Source organism: Cyprinodon tularosa, unplaced genomic scaffold (assembly GCF_016077235.1).
Source record: "Cyprinodon tularosa strain WSP-4 unplaced genomic scaffold, ASM1607723v1 ctg211, whole genome shotgun sequence".
In the NCBI taxonomy this organism is placed as follows: Eukaryota; Metazoa; Chordata; class Actinopteri; order Cyprinodontiformes; family Cyprinodontidae; genus Cyprinodon; species Cyprinodon tularosa.
In genome coordinates this window covers 764,428-786,578 of record NW_024038781.1, presented here as the reverse complement: position 1 = coordinate 786,578, position 22,151 = coordinate 764,428, and the positions used below count along the sequence as shown (strand labels likewise).

The 22,151-nt window shown below is 38.0% G+C and overlaps 1 protein-coding gene across 2 annotated transcripts in view; it reads left to right on the top strand.

Annotated features, from left to right (window-relative positions):
• The first annotated feature begins 543 nt into the window (after positions 1-543).
• The window catches only part of kcnab1a (potassium voltage-gated channel, shaker-related subfamily, beta member 1 a), a 125,060-nt gene continuing 103,452 nt past the window's right edge, over positions 544-22,151 (top strand). The window contains exon 1 of one of the 2 annotated variants that reach the window (XM_038285562.1): positions 544-1,075. In XM_038285562.1, the coding sequence (XP_038141490.1) occupies positions 798-1,075 (278 nt within the window). In that variant the 5' untranslated portion in view covers positions 544-797. Of the gene's footprint in view, positions 1,076-8,789; positions 9,591-22,151 lie in introns of those variants that run through there. The other variant, XM_038285560.1, reaches the window with a different exon arrangement.

The following is a 22,151-nucleotide window of genomic DNA, read 5'->3' as shown; positions in this document are numbered from 1 at the left end:
ATGATTGAATTGATTGTTGACAAAGAAATAGACAAGAAATATATGATTACAGTGGGCTGTGTCTGGACCTTCATGTTGCTATGCTTGACAGAGGTGTAAATTAGCACTTCTCCTGCACCAACCTGGACTCCTATTACACAAAGAATGGTGTTGAGATCCTAAAGTGGTCCAGGAGAAGTGTAAAGTTAGAGCTGTTACAGATGCTTAGAAAACATATGTGTTTGCTCATGGCCCATTTGTGTCCTAAATATAGTGTCTATACTTCTGCTCACCAATGCAGATTGCTTGACTTTGTGATAATGTTTTACTGCTTTGCTTGAGCCGATCTGGGTTAATGCACTTTATTTATATTGTTTCTGTGTCATTCAAGCACTTGTGTCTATTGTGCACAGGTATCATATATGCAGTCCGTGCGAGCGAGTGCATGCATGGATTGTTGACACCCTGGCATGTTTGGCTGCTTCCTTTTAGGTCAGAGCAGGCAGTGACGAGACAAGGAAACCAGGATCTAGTTTCAGGCTGGATGAAGCTATAAGAGAGCAGGGAGAACACTGCACAGACAAAAGACAGACAGTGAAAAGGCACTGACAAGATTACAGATACCAAAAACTTCCAAGATAGGATTGAAGAAGACTGCTGATGAACAGCAGGACAGTCTGAAAACTGAAAGACAGAGAGCAAAAACTAAAGTTTCACTTCAAAAAGAAGACAAAGAAATTTAAAGCCACTGGAAATCTAGTTCCCCGCTTGTTTACCTGAAACTTTTCCTGTAAAGGGAAGGGCCAAACTCCCGGGTCATGCTAGCCGCCCGGAGCAGCGGAGGAGGCGTGGGGGGGCCCGGTGGACACCAGCCCCCCGGCGTGCACCGAAGACAGTCTGTGGCCTCTCTCAGCGGGGCCAAACTCAACCGAAGCAACTCCCAAGATGCTAAGCCCAATTCCTTCTCTGGAAAGAAGGTGGCGCAGCAGAGGAATAAAGCGGCGCTGATCAGAGAGTTGGAGACCAGCTGGTATCTGCGAATGTTTGGACTGGGAAAAGAGGAAACTGTTGCAAATAAGACTGGCATGCCCTACAGGTCAGTTAAATCTTGTGTGTGAATTGATATATGTAGCCTAACTCAGGTGTGTCAGGGGAGCTTCCTCTCTCCAGAAAGCATTACCAGTTGTGTTATTTGATGACATGTGTTTCTCTACCCTTTCTGTCCAATCATCCATTTGGGTGTTGTTCAAGTCGTGCTGGTCATAATGACCTCCAGATTACACTGGTGTCACCTGATCTGTCTGTAATGTTATTAGTCTGCATCTGTCTTGCTGGATTTGGCTGTGTTGACATGTTGGACCGCCATGGTGACAAAACATGTTGAGGTGACTGTTTTGATTCTTGGCGGTGTGTGACTGACCAAGTGCAGTTGAGTTGCTCGGTGCTAAAGCACATGTTAGCTATAGTTTTTATTCCTGCTTCTTCACGCTGTCTGCTCTGATCATTTTTTGCAATATAAACAGTTTAAGTTTTGTGTTCCCCTTATCTAACCCTTGGTCTTTACTCATTTCTTTTTTTTCAGTTTAAAATTTCTCATTTGTTTTCATCCAATTATTCAAGCCTTAAGCCAAAAAGCCATCCATTTGCCGCTTCGCCTGGCTCCCTTTCTGCTTCCTTTTTTTTGCTTTGTTTACTCAACCTTTTGGTTTGGACTTTGTCCGCTTTAATTCAAAAAGAAAAAAAGAAAAGAAGCAGATCTTGCCATTCCAGAGCACAATAGACTGATATTTTTGCTCAAACTTACACATATCCGATTGAAGATAATTCACTGAGGATCTCATGATCCTGTCCTCTGTTACTGGAGAAAATTGTTTCCATTTTTCTATTTCAAAATACTTAAGATGTGTATGATTTGAATATTTGTTTGTTGAAAGACCTTCTGCTAACTAAATAAACACAGAGTCCTCATGTAGATAAATAAAAAATGTAATAATTAAACAGTCAATATCTCTAACAGAGTATCCATCCATCCATCCATCCATCCATCCATCCATCCATCCATCCATCCATCCATCCATCCATCCATCCATCCATCCATCCATCCATCCATCCATCCATCCATCCATCCATCCATCCATCCATCCATCCATCCATCCATGACTATTAAAGGCATTAAAAATTAATAATTAAAGTATTAAAATGATTATAAAAAACAAAAAAAAACTAAAAAGATCATCATAAAATAACAAGTTTATTTATAATATTATTTAAATGGTATCCTTCTCTAGTCTCTCCCAACATTCTTGGGAGCATCCTGGGGGGGTTTCCGGGAGCTTCCAGGCCAAAAGGGATCATAGAGTCACATGTACTTGCAGTTTGAGGAAAACCTCAAGGGTGGTATTTTAACCTCCTGGTTTGAGTCATCATGCTTGTTAATAAATGTTGGTCTCAAAAAAATTGGCAAAAGCTGAAAGCAAGAAAATGAATATTTAATATGAACCCAAGCACCAAACAAACACAATGCCTCAAGCCCTGCTGACATGTTTGTGGCTACCCACTTCCCATAATCTTTATTTACAGGCTCGTAAAAGGCTCATATGCTAAGAGCTTCTCATGACAGGTGCAGGAGGAGTGTGAAGATGGTAAGATTATGTTTAGTAGCTCTGCTTTGGATGGCATGAGCTAAGTTCAACCACCAATGAACTGGAGAATGTAGTGTGAACCACCACTAGATTAGCAAGACCTTTTAGATTTCTGTTTTTACGTTTGTTGACTCTGGTAAAGATTTGGGCTTTTGAATTAAACATGAGATAGGAAGTGAAAGTTTGCACATACTATAGTCTTTCTTTCTTCTGGTATGAACATGTTTTGCTGGAGATTATTTGAAATAATAAAGCCATCTTAAAAACATTTTTCTTGCAAAAAAATTATTTTTATGTGGTTTAAAAATTCAACATTGAATAAGCTAAATTTGATATTCCACTTATTTAAGAAGGGTAAATTACGGACAATTTCGGAAACCTCCTGTTAGTCTTTTTTATACTTTCCAAAAAAATTTTGATGAGTGTTTAAACTTATAAACTTGAGTGCAAATTTCAACTTTTTCCTTTGGAGAGAAAGTACAGAAATTTGATGATAGTCCATCTTATTTTTGTTTTTCTAATGCAGTAACAACAGTTGCAATATTTAATTAAACTAGATGGTTGCTCATTTCTTCGTTGTATTCCCTTCCAGTCAATGTCAATGTTAAACTTACTATAAGGTGACACAGAACACTTTGTGGTTGACATCAGGACTGGAATTCAGCAGGATTATGGTTTATATTTTAGAAAATTTGATTTTTTTTCTTTCTAAAGAAGTAATGCCAAAATTACTATCTTAAATAAAACACAGGAGCTCATGTGAGACTTTTGGATTTATCTGCATTAAGTTTTCAGCACATCCTCCAAGCATTTTTGAGTATTTCTCCTGTGACTCTGATATGCCATTGCATACAGACATGGCAGGCTTCTGTAATGTCCCTGTTCCTCGTGGTATGAATTGACACATTTCTAGAAAAAGGTGCCTTTTTTACTGCAGGGCTAAAAACATCCATCATCATGTTGACATAAAAATGCCTATAAAACGTGTGGGTAGGAGATTTCCACCTGCTGCAGAGGCCGTGGAGGACAGGATGAGTTGCTAGGTGACGTTTCTCTGGGTGATTTGTATGTATGCCTGAATGTGGGGCTATAATGATGAAAGCCTGTGATAGCATTCACTGTTGTGAACCATTAGGAAAATTAAATTAGGTTTAATTTCATTTGGGTTTGAAATCAGTTCAGTTCATCCATCCATTTTTTTGTCACGCTGTATTACAACTGGGGACGCTGGTGCCTAGCTCCAGCTATGAGAGGCAGGGTACACCCTGGACAGGTCGCCAGTCTATCACAGGGCAACACAGAGACAAGCAACCATTCACACACACACTCACACCTAAAGAGAATTTAGAGAAGTCAATTAACCTAAAAAATCATGTTTTTTGGACTATGGGTAAAAGCTGGAGTACCCGAAGAGAACCCATGAACATGCAAACTCCATACTGAAAGAACCAAGAAAGAACTGAGAATTGAACCAACAACCTTCTTGCTGCAAGGCAGCAGTGCTACCCACTGCACCACTGAGCAGTTCAATTCAGTTCAATTAAATTAAATTCAATTAGGTTTGGTTCAATTCAGTTCAGGTTCGGATTTTGTCCAGTCTAGTCTAGTCTAGATTAGTTCAGTCTAAACTACAATAACATTTAACACTATAAGGGCAGGACTAACACAATTTTGCAGTAAATATAAGCAAATTTCCTTAAAAAGTACAAAGAAATTCGACCACAACATTAAAAGAGCAGCCCATAGGCCCACTTTATCTGTCAAAATACTTCAGTTTTAGGCTGAGTTATCATTCTTTTAGAAATTCCCCACAAAACCACCTTCTTAAAAAAAACTGTGGATTTTTTAGAAAACTAATCTAACCAAATATATTTATTCCTATCTTATGTGGGATAGAGAAAATTTACACTAAAGTCAACCCTTGGCAGCTCATTCTTGTTTCCTCCTGCACAAGCTGAAAGTTGTATATCTGAAAGAAAGACTGACACGCCTACCTGTATGTGGCTGTAACATCTTAACAGAACTGTACACTTGTGCTGTTAAATTAAACTTCTGTTAGCCATAGATGTCACTGGTGTGCTCGGCTAGGCAGTGGGATTAGGTTTCCTAATTCCATTGGCACCAGGTGTGACAATGCTGTAGAAACATGACTCTGGAGCACAGAGAACAGCAGCATGTGTTCCTGCAGAACTTGATGGATGAAGCATGGGTTTCCTGCCAAGATTGACATGTTTAACTTGTGCAGCAGCTACGCTTTTAAACTTCGGTGTGGTAAACACAGCTGCCCAACAGGAAATTAAATAATGAGAGTTTCTTTTGCTATTTTTCTGTTATTTTTTTTCCAAACAAAACAGCTAATTATTCCCCTGAGATTCCTAAGCAACGTCCAAATGAAACTCCACTAAATCTTGCACTCAGTGTTTGGTTTCCATGCAGCTTTTAGCTCTCTGTTGCTGCCTTGACTCTACTCTCACTCCTCTTCATTAAGCCTTGACTGTTAATAAACAATGGGATTTAGTGGATAATGTACAGGTGCTGGTCATAAAATTAGAATATCATGAAAAAGTAGATTGATTTCAGTAATTCCATTTAAAAAGTGAAACTTGTATATTATATTCATACATTACATACAAACTCATATATTTCAGATGTTTATTTTGTTTAATTTTGATGATTACAAATGACAACAAATGAAAATCTCAAATTCATCATATCAGAAAATTAGAATATTACTGAAGACCAATAAAAACAAAGGATTTATAGAAATGTTGGTCAACTGAAAAGTATGAACATGAAAAGTATGAGCATGTACAGCACTCAGTATTTAGTTGGGCCTCCTTTGGCCTGTATTACTGCAGCAATGCGGCGTGGCATGGAGTCGATCAGTCTGTGGCACTGCTCAGGTGTTATGATAGCCCAGGTTGCTCTAATAGTGGCTTTTAGCTCTTCTGAATTGTTGGGTCTGGTGTATTGCATCTTCTTCTTCACAATACCCCATAGATTTTCTATGGGGTTAAGGTCAGGAGAGTTTGCTGGCCAATTAAGAACAGGGATACCATGGTCCTTCAACCAGGTACTGGTAGCTTTGGCACTGTGTGCAGGTGCCAAGTCCTGTTGGAAAATGAAATCTGCATCTCCAAAAAGTTGGTCAGCTGCAGGAAGCATGAAGTGCTCTAAAACTTCCTGGTATGTGGCTGCGTTGACCCTGGACCTCAGAAAAAACAATGGACCAACACCAGCAGATGACATGGCACCCCAAACCATCACTGACTGTGGAAACTTTACACTGGACTTCAAGCAACGTGGATGAAGTGCCTCTCTTCTTTTCCTCCAGACTCTGGGACTTTGATTTCCAAAGGAAATGCAAAATTTACTTTCATCAGAGAACATGACTTTGGACCACTCACCAGCAGTCCAGTCCTGTTTCTCTTTAGCCCAGGCAAGACGCTTCTGACGCTGTCTGTGGTTCAAGAGTGGCTTGACACAAGGAATGCGACAGCAGAAACCCATGTCTTTCATACGTCTGTGTGTGGTGGTTCTTGAAGCACTCACTCCAGCTGCAGTCCACTCTTTGTGAATCTCCCCCACATTTTTGAATGGGTTTTGTTTCACAATCCTCTCCAGGGTGCGGTTATCTCTCTTGCTTGTACACTTTTTTCGACCACATCTTTTCCTTCCCTTCGCCTCTCTATTAATGTGCTTGGACACTGAGCTCTGTGAACAGCCAGCCTCTTTAGCGATGACCTTTTGTGTCTTGCCCTCCTTGTGCAAGGTGTCGATGGTCGTCTTTTGGACAACTGTCAAGTCAGCAGTCTTCCCCATGATTGTGTAGCCTATAGAACTAGACTGAAAGACCATTTAAAGGCTTTTGCAGGTGGTTTGAGTTAATTAGCTGATTAGAGTGTGGCACCAGGGGCCATCAATTTTGAACCTTTTCACAATATTCTAATTTTCTGATATGATGAATTTGAGATTTTCATTTGTTGTCATTTGTAATCATCAAAATTAAACAAAATAAACATCTGAAATATATGAGTTTGTATGTAATGTATGAATATAATATACAAGTTTCACTTTTTAAATGGAATTACTGAAATCAATCTACTTTTTCATGATATTCTAATTTTATGACCAGCACCTGTAGGCCAACACACTGGTGTTAAACAGGAGCAGGACAGTCCCTCAGGGCTGGAGACTGATCACTGGCATAATTATTGCAGTCATTGAGTCAGATGGCATGAAGAAAAGCTTCTGTTGTTCAATTAAACAATGTGGAAGCACATTTCATCTCATGCAGTTAACAACCACCTCTTGTATAGCATCCTATGCTGAATTCTTTCCTCTATCAAGAGGAACTGTTCTGCTTGTTCTATTTCTATCCCTCTGTGGACACTAGATAATTGTCATGGAGCACAATGATTATAACAGGGATTCACTTGGGGGGATGAGGGTAAAAATGAAAGATAGAAAACGACAGCTAATTAGTCTGAAGGAGCGTGAGGCCGATTGTTAAAGCTCAAGTAAAAAAAGCGTGAAATAATAAGCGAAGACGGAGACAAATGAGAGAGAAACCTGGTCTAAAGCTGTGAATCAGGGTGGAGTTTGTTTCTAGACGGTCCTCATCATGGCTTTACCCTCTGCCTCTCTGCTCTTCCTTTTTTGGTGTTCTTGTCAGCAGCTCACCTATACACATGATGAGCCACTGGACGGAAAAAAAGAGTAAATCATAGCAAAAGTCAAACAAAACAATAAATGAATGAGACACAGAGAAAGCTACATTATATTAAAATGACCTCAAATTCTTTTTTTTTCTAATAACAAAGACTTTATTTTTCGGTATTGAACACTTAATGTGCATAGCTTCCGTGTGTATGGATCCCACCTCTATAAATACATGCTGAACACACTTAGGCGTTGCATAAACTCAGCTGACATTCCTGACGCCTGGCTGGATCAGTTTTTCCATCGACCCCGCTGGACAACAGACACAGCTGCCCCCCCTCCACCCCCATAGCTTCACCGACCTCTCTGCCTAATTCTGTGAGCTCTTATGTGCGTGCACATGCTTTCACCTTGGCAATGCTAAAAACCTTTTTTTTTAGTTTATAAATACCTCTGGTAAAAAGGCAAAAATAATGGAGGCTCTGAGGCATAATGGGGGTCATGACTGAATAAATTTGAAACCACTTTAATTGCTTTGAAGTCAAAAAGCTGAAATGCTAAATATTTTGGGGCCCAAAGTAGCATCTCATAATCCTGTGCTTTTGCAATGTCGATTTTGATTTATAACAGATATCAACAGTAATTGGGCTTAAACCTCAACAGTTTCTGCAGTTTTTATAGAAGTTTTGATGTTGTATGAAAAGCTGTGTGCGAAAAACAAAAGAAAAAAATGCTGATTTATACTGAAAAAAGATGCACAAATAAAAATCTCCATCATCTGATTGCATGTGTGGATTTGTAGGAAGAATGACTGTGCGTATCTAAACACAGATTTCCTGATATGGCAGAACAGCATTCCTCTTCATTCCTACAATTCACTGGAGGACCCGACATGATGTCACTCAACATTCTCATGAGAGGACCAAAAGTCTCTGTGTTTTAACAAAGAGAAAAAAAGAGGCTTCCCCTCTTTATTGTAGCAGTTAACATTGTTAAAAATATGTCCTCAAAGAGGCTGAAATTGTACATAATATGCTGGGGGCTGTTTAAAACTGTATATGAGAGTGTTTATTCTGGCCAGAACTAAGGTTTAAGGCGGGAAGAAAAGGAATAGTAGGGAATTAAATACAGGATATAAATAAAAATGTATCTATATTTATTTATAATAATTTTTAAAATCAGATTTTTGAAATTAAAAAGTGTAAAAAAGCATCTAGTGCAAGAGAAACTGTGAGAGCGCGAGAGAGTAAGAGCAAAGGAACTAAACCAAGTGCTGAGAGAGAGCTTGTGACGTGGGGAATACTGGGAGACAAAGGAAGGATGATGAGGAAAAGGAGAATGGGAGAAAGGATAAAAGGGAGTTAGGGGAAAAAGGTTAAAAGCATTGAGAGTAAAGGAAACCAACAGAGAAAGAGAATGGAAGAGAGAGAGTGAGATGGGGGAAGTAAAGGGGGAGGGAGAAAACCAACGTCCCAGATTCCCAGGCCGTTTAATAGGGAGTAAAACCAAACTGAGCTTATAATGTAGTCTGGCTGAGCAGAGGGCAAAGTGAAAGCATGAGTGCATGTTTTGTGTGTGTGAGAGCGACAAAAGGGGGAAAGAGTCAGGGTTAACCATGAGTGCATGTTGCCACTCCGTGTCTACATGTGGGGTTTGTATGCAGACAACATATGTGGCCCAGTGTGTGGAGATGTACATGTAAGGGAAAAACAGTTTCCCCTGAGTGGACATGCTGCAGCCGGCACGTTGACTGGACTCCATTCATTTTGTTGCTTTTTCTTCGCTTTGGATTAATCTCAACCACTGCTTTTATTTTACTTTTTTTTAAATGAAAGAGTTCAAAGTGATTTTTAGTTTTGTTCAGAGATTAATCTTCTTCTTATGTACGCCCCCTCCTCCACTTCATTCAGCGCTGAGTGGGCGAGGGCCCTACCTGGATTACTGAGAGCTTAGATGTTTGTGGGGGGCGCTAACAGGAGAAGGGAGAGACTGAAAGAGAAGATAAAGTGACAAAGAGAACTTGAAGATGTACCTGTACAAAGCAACATGCCCGGAGATCCCCAACCCAAAGCAGAAGAGTTCCAGGGGTCAAGGTGGAGTTGGGATCCCGGTGCAGGGCTTATGTCAGGGGAGACTGATCAAGCAAGTGTCCATGGGGCCCGGGTCACAGTCTTATGCCCCTGTGATGCTGTGGACTGCAAACAGGGCAAACAACGTAAGGCAACTCAAACAACTGGAGGAGTTCCTCAACTTCCACTCATTGTCTTTGCAGGATACAGTGAGGAGTCAGACTGGCATGGTCTACAGGTAACCTTCCCTTGCATTTCCTTATTAATTTATTTCTACTATTACACTCGAGGTTAGGTGTGTGGACCAGAGGATGCTCAAAATCGATCTAAATCTAAACTAAATGGATTTAAATAAACACTCAAGCATTCACAGAAAAAGTGTGGAAGAATTAAATATATAAAAATAAAAAATGTAAGAAGAAAAAAGAAAAAAATCTGCAAACATACTTTATGGGTCTACTATATAGACATTTAAACATTTCTATGCTTTTCATCTCATCATGATTCGTAATGAACATTTTTAGAGAAAGAAAATAGACTATGAATTGTTTTTTTTTTTCTGCGCTAAGCTGTTGACACAGACTTGAGCTGTATGCATTTCATGATATATAAATAGAAAGTAGCAATATTTAGCATTATATGCTCTATATATTCGCCTGTTGATAGTTGTTCCTGATCGACTGTAATCAGAATGTTAACACGCTTGTTGGATTACAGGGCTAATTTGCCTTCTTAACTGCTAAGGGGAAATAATAAATGGTGATCGTGTTTCTGTTTCCACGGATGTTCTGTTCTAGTTGCAGTCCGGAGAGTTTGTAATTTTTGTGAGCAGGCATCATGTTGCCAGTGAGTGGTTTGAGTGAGTGTGACTGGGACACTGTGGGTCGCTGCTCGGCCCGCAGGCTGCATTTACATACCGCCTTGTTGACAATGAATTGCCTTTGGTAGGATGGGAACAAAGTTGCGCAGAAGAAGGGATTTTATATTTTATGATTGCCTGTAAATAATTTTTTCTGCATTAAAAAAGCGACAGAAGCAGAAGAAGAAAAAAGTTTGAACACATGTTTTTTTTTTTATTATTCACCTGCAGAAACAATGCACTTGCATTGAAAGGCTGCTGTGCTAAACATGTGCATCAGAGTTTTATATTCAGAGTCTCTGTCGGCTTAACTTTTCCATGACTGACAGCATTTGGTTTTGGTCATTTGAACAGTCCTTTTATCCCCCTCGGCTTTCTCTCAATTCTCTGCTCAGGTCTGCCGACATTCTTTAACATGTTACAGTTGGTGTAATAATCATAACGTGATCTAAACTTATTCTGTGGCTGTGCTGGCCTTAAAAAAACTTGCAGCTGTTAGGGTCATTGAGCAAGAAAATCCTATGCTAGACCAACCTGGCTATGGGAGCCCATGCTTCCCTGATTTTACAGCAGGAACTCACTAAATGTGTTTCCATAAACTTTCTGTCTAAACATTTGCTACTGTTACTACAGCAGACTAATAAAGCAGCTGCCTGACATAAATACTTGAGGATCATCAGTAAAACCTCTGTAGGACATATTGTAGATTCACACTAGGAATACAAAAGATTATGCAATAAAGTAACTTTTCCACAGATAAATCTTAATTATAGACAAAAAACATGACATTTTATAATATTTCCCTGCCCTGTCAAAACGTTCTCGATGTAGTCCTGGATGGAAGCTATTTAATTAGTCTGGTTATTTGCTCAGGCAATTACCCTGCAGTCTAATGCACAACAATCATGTTGCATCTATTGATTTGAGCAACAAACATGATTTAAACAACAGTGATGCTTCTCTTTTATTAGATTCCACACCATTGTCATCCATCCAAGGTCTATATAGGCCAGATTAGGGATTAATATTGCTTCCAGCTTAATCTAGGTTTGTCCCGGTGTCTTCTTAGAGTCAGATGATCCAAAGGGAAAAATTGTCATCCAAATTTGTTCTTCCAGCCTGCTAATTGTAGTCTTAGCCATCCCAGGTAGGATGTGCGGCCCTGTGGTAACTTGAAATGAGTGAGGCCCTTTGATATGGATGGTTAGTTGCGCAAAATTAAAGGCTGATTTCCCATACTAGTGCTGCGCGGCTAGAAATTTCCACATCCCGCACCTAGCAAAACATGTATCTCCGTGGAAATATCACCATGATCAACTCTTGGAAATAAATTACTGACACTGTTGAATGAAATGAAGTGACATTAAAATGTTGGACACAAACGTTTTGTTCTACTTGTACTTGTGGTGTAGTGTTCCCAGAACATTAAGTAAGGGAATAAAATGCTGCGAAAGATGTATCGCCAACGTTCCACATGTAGATGTATCAAGCTTAAACCAGGCTTAATAGTCAAACAAACTGAATAGATTATCCCACTGATAATACATTTATACCAAGTAGAATAATACAGCATAGACCAGTTAATAACTTGTGGCAATTTATAAAAAAAAAAAAAGGCATTAAACAACAACAGTGCACCAAACAGCTTGATATGAAGTCAGCTTAGTAATTTTTTTTTGCATCTTAACTAAGCTTAGAACCATTTTCATTCTCAGTATATCTTTACACAACACATCACTTCACGGTAACTCTAAAGTATGAAACCAAACAAATTCACAGAAACAAATAAAAGTCAGCTTTCTCTTTCTTTTCGGTTTTATTTCTTTCTCAGAAGCCAATTGGTGCTTGCTAAATTGGTCGTGTTCTCCTATGTCTGCTTCCCTTCTCTACCTCCCTCAGGGAGGCGTAATGTAATAATTTTTGTGCGTTTTTTGTCCGTTTCCTTGATAGAAACGGACACAATCATGTATAACTATTGCATTTATTAAAAAAAAAAAGGAAATAACTTGCAGGAGTGAGGCCCCTTAGTAACTCAAGAATCTGTGTGGCCGTACAGTTTGCACAGCCCATGCCATGCCTCTGAGAGTCGCACCCAGCAACATATGGAGGGTGGGGGAGATACAACACTTGTTTTGAAATAGCCAGAAAAACAACAAAACCACGTTGAGTTTAAGTGTAACTCACCTGATGTAAATGCATAACCCCACCCTCAGACATGTTTTGAAAAATGTCACCAAAGTGGTCAGTGCTAGAAGCCCCTGAGGAGCAGGGCTAAATGTAAGCATGAGCAGTAGGGGTTAGGTGTTTGTGTGGTCAGGATGAGGGAAAGTAGCAGCTGCCTTAATTTGACATTTTCAAGCAGAGAGGGATGAAGCTTAAGCATAAATTCAATCTATAAGACTCTTATCAGCTTCACCTGAACCACCAATGATGTCTCCTGTTTAGGTCCAACCAATCAACTTGGAGGCCGCACCTTCTCCAAAGCCAACATCTTCTAACATCCCCTTCATTTAGATCCTGGCATAGCTTCCCTCTCCCTCACGCAAGCAAACTTTCACCAACATCAGCCCCATCTCCTCCTCCATGCTCTGTCCCACTCACCCTCTGGCGTTTTCCACCACCAGTGTCTGTGCCCCATGGGAAGACTACTGTAATCCTTTTCTAGGTTACTCATCCAAGCGTACGTTGGTTCACAGCATCGAAATCTTCTGCTGGGGGCCGAGTGCCAAAGAACATATTTCGTTTATGTCTTTATCTGCTTTTATCTCCTTGAACCCCAGTGGGCCACGGCAGATGCCTGCTCACACTGAGCCTGGTTCTGCTGGAGCTACTTCCTGTTAGAAGGGAGTTTTCCTTTCCACTGTTGCTACAAGCATGCTCAGTGCAAGGAGATAAAGAGAGTCAATGAGTCCTCGCAATCAACTGGTTTTCCTTAGAAGTGTTTTTAAGAATATGATTGTCTTACCTGCATAAATAAATTAAATATTTTCCAGTTGCTCTGTGTGAGTCTCTCCCAATTGGATGATGCTGATAGTTTCATCATTGATAGACTTTTTGAGCTGGAGGGTTTTCCAGCTCAAAAGAGAAGAGATGGATCTAAAAGTTGCAGGATGGGAGCTCTGGGGGGAAAGACTGGGGATCTCCTGAGTACCCGTAAGATGGTTAACATGCAAATATTATTGATTTGCACTAAAATAGCACAACCCATGGGTCCATTTTATTTTCTGAAAAAGGAAGATTTTGGGGGTGATATTATGACATGATAAGAATGTCAACAAAGCTTAACATTTCAAAACCAAAGGCCTGCTTAATTTCTTTCACCTAAACCTCACCTAAAATCTGGAAGAAGTATATCAAAAACATTCCTTTTAGATATGATCTGTTTGTCATGTTTTCTTTCTTTTTGGAAACAGATTGAAGCAAATAAAATAAAAAAGCAAACATCATCAAGTTTTTTGCTGTTTTGCCTAATTATTAAATCGACCCAAAATTAGAGATGCTCCTTTTTATACATCTTACAGCTGTGAAATAGCCATCCTGTTTTAAAGAGAGTAAATTAAGCATTCTTCCTCCGCTCGTTCACTTTATGAATAGCAATGGTGCTATAAACTGTCATGACACTTGACTGTTGTTCAGTTCAGAGCATATGGATTAAATTTATCCTGGGGGCTCATAGATGCACTGTTTCCACTAATTATCAAAGCACGAGGACCAGATACTGTTTCTGGTTGCAGTTCTCAGTGAAGCGTGTTAGGTAAGCTTTTTACCAGAAAGTGTTTATAAAAAAAAAAGGCTCATAAATGGATTCTGACAGTCAATCAGTGACTACACCGTATCTAAACACTCCGCAAAGTTGACTGCATCAATAACACTGCTGTTTCAGTTTCCCGTGACATTTTATGGTGGTATTTTTGCTTTAATAAGCTTGTGGCGTAATGTCTGATGTGCTCTATTTTCCTGAGGAAAATCAGGTTTTTCAGTAAAACGGTTGCTTTAAAGGAACCTTGCACATCCCTTTTTAACCCAAATGTCATTGTTGCCAAAGCACTCAGCTGATTTTTTCGATTACTTTCCCTGATTACTTTGACAATGATTTGATATTGCTGGATAATGAGGGCAGTGTGGAAAGGCGGTAGGAAGTGAAGTGGCATATCGGCCTCTAGGGGGCAGACAGGCATATTATGAGACATGTTCAGTAATTTTGGGTGTAATAATGTGAGCATACGTCACAGGACGTGGGAGCTGTGCACTCCCCGTGAGGGCTCCTAAAGCGAATATGTTGAGACTGAAATAATGTGTCAAAATTATATGTGATGGAAATGTACAGGAGTGAAATCCAATGAAATATCCTCTGTGGATGTGTGTGTGTGTAGTTTTGTGAGAGAGATTCTCAGACCCCCTGAATGCTTCTCAATCCCTCTGATTAAATGAGCTAAGCCTGCTTCTAGACAGCAATTTAAATGCCTCACAGTTGCTTCCTCACTCTGCTGTCACTCATTTAGCATGCCTTTCTTTTCTTAAACTTGCAGCAATATTATGTTTACAACCATTTTTATCATAATAAAGTTAATGTTTTTTTAATGTAAAACATAATTGATCTTGTATAGCATAGATGCAAGTTAAGGGATGATGGAAAAAAAAAATCACTGCTCAAACTATAAGAACAAACATAAAGGGAACACTAACCTTACCAATTATTTGGTTGGAACCAAGATAATAATAAAACAACCAGATGGACGTGAGCGGAACAGTCATGGAGGATGTCCAGAAAGGGCAACACGTTATTCTTGGCATGTAGTATGCTCTTCTTCTCTGCATTACCTAAAGTAAGCGTCCTGTGTGCTCTGCTCTCTTTTTTCTTACAGGGCTGCATACAATTAAAGCAATGCTCTGACTAGGTGCACCTCTTTATATCATGGTGCTAAAAAGATGGAAATGTCAAACAATGAAGGAAAATGATGGGCAACATTGAAATACAAATAAAAGAAGGGTTTCAAGTTGCTGTCAAAAGCATCTCTCCTCCTTCCAATTCAACTCAAGGTGTCCAATCTTTAGACAACCCAAGTCAGTCTAAGTTTTCCATAACCATTAGTCTCTAAAAATAAATAGCTAGATATGTAGACTAACTCTACAAGGATTCGACAAAGAGTTCAGTGCTTCCACTTCTGGAAACTAATGGGCAAATATCTAAGAAACAATTGGCAGAAGAAAGGTGCCTGTCTGAATTTGTTGCATGTACTTTAAAGTTTACACAGGATGATATTATAGGGCTGCTTCCTGGTTTCATATGGTGGAAGAAGCTGACTGGCCTGCACAGAGTCCTGATATCAACCCAACAGTAAAGTGTGAAAATAGTACCCATTTTAATTAGTTATGATTAGCAACCAGTAGATATATTACATCTTTTTTATTGTGTTGCATGTATGTGCCTAGAAATTTATTTTTGCTGCTTTTTTTATAGGTATGTCAGCAAGTTTTTCATTGTTGCTTAAAGGCTAAATCGGGGGCCAGAACATAGTTGACATACTTCTGACAGACAAAGGAAGAGCATGATTGAGCACACACTGACACAACCATGACACTTGCGGTTGAACGCACAAACGTAAGCATCATCCTTTATTCATCTTGGAAAACGAGTGAATATTTAACAGAAGAGCTGGTGTCCTTTCTGAATACTTAATTGCTTAGATGGACACAGAAACCTACATTTGAGTTGTTGTGCAAGTGTGTGTGGGTTGGTGTCAGATTGCATATGTACATTTAAAGCATATGATTTAGTCACAAATTTAAAGTAAGACTTTCGCTTTGTGTGCGTTTTATCTTTTATCTGTAGAAACAAAAGAAAAGTGCTGAAGTAGATCGGACTGAAACTAGCTGGTGTATTGTTGTCTTGAATAAATGCAGGTGGGTGTGTTAAACCGTGAAGGTCTTTACACAAAGGCCATTAGATCAACCGAGATCCTGTGACAAGTGTGGTTTGAATGCAGCAGGTGATAAATTACTCTGCACAAAGGGACAGAAAACATCACCTTCTGCTTTGCTGCAAGTGGCTCCTTAAACTTGATATTATGATTTTATATTTTATATAATGTGTTTAAGAAGACATCTGTAAATTTGTACAATTACCTTTGCTTTTTCTTGTCTCTAAGACAAAATTTCTATATTAATGTTGGTTTGTATTTATGCTGCTTCTTTATCCAGATGTGTAAAAGCTTGCATAAAGCTCATTATGTTTATTTCAATTTAATGGCTGAATCTCTGGTTCAATACTGTCGCTGCTAATATGACTTTATCTATCTAAAGTACAGAGATAAACAAAGAGACATTAAAATAATCTAGAAGGTTACACATTAAATACATTTAAACTCTTCAAAAGATTGATATACATGAGCTTTTTTAATTTATTGAAAATCAGCAAAAAACGCAACTTGTATGGCTAATAGTAGTTAAAATGTTAACGAGTCCAGAATTTAGTATATTCTGCTGTTTAACTAGATTTCTTTTCAGACTGAAAACCAATGAGCCAAATGACTGTAAATGTCAGAGAAATTTAGAGAAAAAGAACAATACAATCAGTGTTTTATTTACTTATTCTAATTATTTTTATTGTTATTGTTTTCAATCTAAGCAGATCATGTAATAAATAAAAAATAATAATAATAATAATTCAGACCATAATCTGGTGGATCTCTGTGAATATAGTGAATATAAATCAGGAAAAAGGAACATGAGAAAGAAGAGAAATAGCAGGGACTCAGAGAAGAACTGGAGAAAACCTGGAAGGTCATTGGGGCCCTTGGGGCAGTGACCCCAAAACTTGAGGAGTGGTTAAAGCAGATCCCTGGAAATACATCAGACATAAAATAACCTTTATTTTTCACATATGTCAGCTCTAGCTGACGACATAAATTAATAGGACACCAGATTGCCCTATTGACGTGTTCATTCAGGAATAATCCCAGGCTGCTGTCACTGTAGATCCTCGTTTGGTGCAAGCAAACTAAACTAGGACTTAGATCATCAGAATATGTTTGTCAAGCTAGTGGAGTCACAGTTACTGAGCACAGGTTGATCCATTAACTGCTTTTACGCTCCTTTAGGTTTTCTGGTCTGAGGTATCACTGCTTGCTTTTTCGATCTAAGTATTCGTCCATCATTAATGAGGACTAATAAAGTCTTCTTTAGTAGGCAGAGCTCTCCTTGAGTCTCAATGAGGTTGTATAAGGATAACACCCCAGCAGAGCTTCATCTTACTTTCCCACACATAGAAGAGAGGAGGCACCTGGCCAAGTTCAACTTTGAAATAATTGCTCTCTCAGACACACACACACCATCTTGATCTTTAAATCTATTAAGTGATGTTCAAGGTGACTGCCATTTCTGGCTGAGCTTAAGTACCACTGCTCTAAATGACATCGAGACCCGGCCTTTTTTCTGTTTTATCATTACTTTACAGCATGTCTTTAATAATATTGCTGCAGTTAAACACCTCGTTTGTTTGAATGGTGTAGAATACAGGATGGGTAACAATGTGGGTGTGCATGTGCATGACAGCCCTAGGGGGGAACTTGAGACTCTCTGGATTAGTGAAATACAATTATAGGAAAGTGACGGAATCCAAATGAGTCCTGGGAGATTGTAAAGGAGATCAAAAGAAAGAAGCAAAGAGAAAGCCAGGAGGAGGTTTTACACTTTATAGGGTTTATTCTTCATGTTGCCACAAGGGGGGGATGTGGATCCATTTAAATTGTCAGCTTTTGACTTAATTGTGTTAATGAGTATTTATTTGTTCACAGTAGTTTGTAAATGTGACTCTTTACTCTGACTATCCAGACAAACTGATACAACTGAAGATTCACGTCCGTACAGGAGTGGCTTCATAATTGTTTTAATTATGAATGTCATGATTCCTGGAGCTATCTGAGAAGCTTAAAATTCAATTATTCACCTGTGTCATGAATTAGTCCTCTGCTCTGTTTTGCTTGCAAAGAGAATTGCAGGCTGCCATGTCCCTGTGGTTGGAATCAGTTGAACCGCCCCCCCTGCTGTGGATTTCAGACATAAGAAACTTTCAAAACTGAATTGAAAGGACTAAAACATTATATCGAACAGAGAACCTTTAGAAAAGTGAAATGAATGCATGTTCTTTTCTCCATAAAGCTCTTTTCTGCATTCCACCTAAACCCACTTCTTTTCAAACTGCTCCTTAGCTTTCCAGCTGTTCAATTAGTTTTTTTTTTGTACCAACTGTAACCCCAGGTACCTATTTAGTCTTCTCTTTTATGTTTTATCTTTTCTAACTAAAGATTTCCCTTTATTTCATTCATTAGTTGGACTATTTAAGTATGTTTTTGGGCAGTTTAGCCTGCTAATAATACATTCTGCTGACTTCATACCTCTAATTCACAGCTCTAAGCTGATATAGTAATGCAGCATAGTTTTATTTTAAGCACTTTCTTACTCTTTTGTATGTATGAATATGTCCTCTTAGACTTTAACATAAATTAGCATAGCATGGACCGTTAAAAGACAAAAGAGGGAAAATGCTGACTCTGCTCATACAAACAGATACTATGGAAACAGTTTCCAGTCCTACACATTTTGTGCAATCAGAATGTGTAGTAGTGAATTTAATTTTTCTGTGTTGCAAACCAAAATGCAGAGATTTTTAACTTTTTGTATCCATGAACACGACTTTATGTGTAAGAAAGACTTGTATTAGTGAAATAATGTTACGTGTCTTATGAAAGTTATAGCACAAGTTATAGTTTTCATGTTAATATCTGTTTACAGACACGAGGTAAAGATCTGGGTGAAAGGTCTGTTTTCAAGATCTCTATCTTGCTTGTGAGTTTCAGCTTGTGGGGTTGAACTCCCAAAACCTCTGACTGGCGTTTCTTCCTCTCAGGAGATTGGTTATAGTTATGTTAATTTCACCAATCAGAGAACATTCATCCATCCATTTTCCATCTCACTTATCCCTCACAAACCCCAGTCAGAGAACAAATGGGTTTACATTTTTTTTTTTTCGAGCTTTTATTTTCGTTACACCCTCACAAGTACAGAGCAATGAAATTAACTCATTTAACCCATCCCCTTAGGGAGCAGCGGACTGCCATTGTGCGGTGCCCAGAGAGCAGTGTGGAGTTAAGGGTCATGCTCAGAGAGCCAGAGTGGCAGTCTGTGGGAGTGGGGCTCGAACTCAGACCCTCAGGATTCCAAGCTTTATGCCCTATCCACTAGGCCGCCACTTCCCATGTCACGATCGCTCTTTAAGATCTGCAGGTATTTGAAGAGGGGTGCATGATGAAGATGAAAGGATGTTGGACTGTTTAAAAACTTGTTTTTTTTTTTATGAAAAATATATTATGTTTTAGTGGATGTATATTGTATTTCTGCAGAATTATATTTTATGTTACACTGAATGATAACTTGAAATTATGCTGATCTGAGCTATGAAATGCTAGCACTGTGCTTAATTTTTAACAGATTTTAACAAAGCACAGCCCTGATAAACAGGTTTCAGACTGGCTGATTGACAAAACATGGACCAATCAGCTGAAAGGACCAAAAAACTCCTAAATTTCTGCTTACAAGTTCAAACTCAGATACAGGTTAGACAACTTGAAGGCAGTGTTTTACATGTAGATTTAAGCTTTTTAAAAAAAAAAAAAAAAAAAATCTATAAACAGACCTTAATGTAGAAAAAAACAACTTGAGTAAAAGAGTTGTATATTTTGTAATATTTTACAAATACTGTATAATAATATTTTTTACACACAAATCCGTATATATATTGATTAATTAAGAAATTCTGAACATTTTGGTTAACAATGCAGAAAATGTAATACATTAAATACCTAATTTGTCTGCAAGTCTTCTTCTCTCTGTCAACATATTCTCTGTCTTTGTTGATGTCAAATGTATCTCTTAAACAGAGGTAAACAGCACACACTTTTTGACCAGCTTGAGCTTTGTGGTTCCTGTATTAGTCATTAATTATTTTGCCAACTTTTACATGTGTACGACGTAATGATGAGATGTGATGAAGTGGCAAGGTGGGACCCTGGAGATGTATAAAATGCTTCTATAAACCATTATTCTGGGCTGCTGCTGACTCTCTGATGAAGCGAGCCGGATGGGCCATCTGTGCAATCTATTGGTGTGAGTGAGATCACCATTCTATAAAAGCTGTTGTCATGCTTTCTAGTCCTTTCATACATAAACTTATAAAGTCTTATTTATATAGACATTACATACATGTACTGTAGATAACAGTAAGATAATAATAAAGGGCAAAAGTAAAACGCACATACCAGAATGGGTTAAGAAATTGACAAACAAGTAAATATAATGCTTTTGCAGTGACCTTGATGAGGTCCTATCCTTAAACACATAGAAAAAAGAACCGTGTTGGGGGAAAAAAAGAATCAAATATCTGGCTTAAATTATATTAGAACTTATTCTTAAACTTATCATTTGACCTCTCTTATAAATGAAGAATAACTCAAATACATGAATAAAAATATTTTTTTGCACAGCATTGATGATTGCCGATCTGCAGAGCGTCTTTAAGGGAGAATTTAATGTTTCTTCCAATTTTTGTTTCAACATTATATGATCAGATTTGTCTGTTAAAACATAAAGTTATGAAAGCAAATTTTGTTGTTTTCAAATAGACATGTTTAATAAATCTTGGTGATCAGCTGCATGTTGCACAGAAAAGCTATTGTTTGGGAGGTCGTGCAGAGATTTATTCTAAACAAATAAAAATTATCGCATGATGCATATGCAAGCATTAAAAACACACAAAATGCCTTTATTTTAAAGACTTATATCCTTTCAATAGTAGTGGTTAAGCCCAAAAATTAAACAGTGTATATTTATATTTAAAAGTGTTTGGGTATCAAGTAGAGAAAGAACATTTGACTTCACATAATCTTTACATAATTTCAACCGGTGTTTTAGTGCTGATCTAAAATATTCTGATAACTTAGAATATTTGAAAACTAGTTTTTCATCCTAACTCAAAAAACCCAAACATTATCAAAGGATTTATTTTCAATTAAAATTTCGTAATGATCAATTAGGGCGAAACAAACCTGCATCCTTCACAGGTTGAGAGGTTTGTCTTGAGGATAAAGCACAAACCAAAAACTATTGATCAACCTTTAGTTTGAGTTTTTTCATCCTTAATACTAAATGTCAAAATATCAGAGGAAATACCAGAGGATTCCATTAATTATTGATAAAGGTATGTATAATTTTGGACATTCTTTGGATCTTTGAAAAAGGGAAATAATATGTTTTTCAAAACAGCTACACCCTCTACATTTTTAAAAATGTGTACGTCTTATGAGAAATATCCATATCTGTATCTCTTAGGCTATGGATGATTATGGGCTTTGACATTCATACGACAGACTTTCATTTTAGAAATATTAAAGCAACAATAGAGTCCCTATTAATTGAGTTAAACCACAAGGCTGGTTAAAGTGCTGTACATAAAAAACAAAACTAAAAACAACACAGAAAATACATTAAAACTAAAAACACAAAAAAAATACATTAAAACTAAAAACACACAAAAAAATACAAAAAAATAAAAACAAAAGCAAAAAAAAAAACTGTTTCAAAGCAAGAGCATTTTAAAACGACATACACAACAGGATCACAATGTACTGAAAGTCAGGGAATAAAATATGTCTTTTAAAGAGATTAAAAAAAAATAGGAAAAGATGAAGCCTGTCTGTTACTCAAGTCTTAATTATTGGTAAATGGTTCCTGGACCGTATGAAAACATGCTATTAACTGTTTGACAGTTTGTCCTGGTTTTGGTTCTGTTCAAGTTGTATCTCAGAGTTTTCATTGGTTCTAGTTATTTTTGACTGTATTGGAGTTCTTAGATATTTCTTGTTTGCTCCTGTGTCAGTCTCCTTT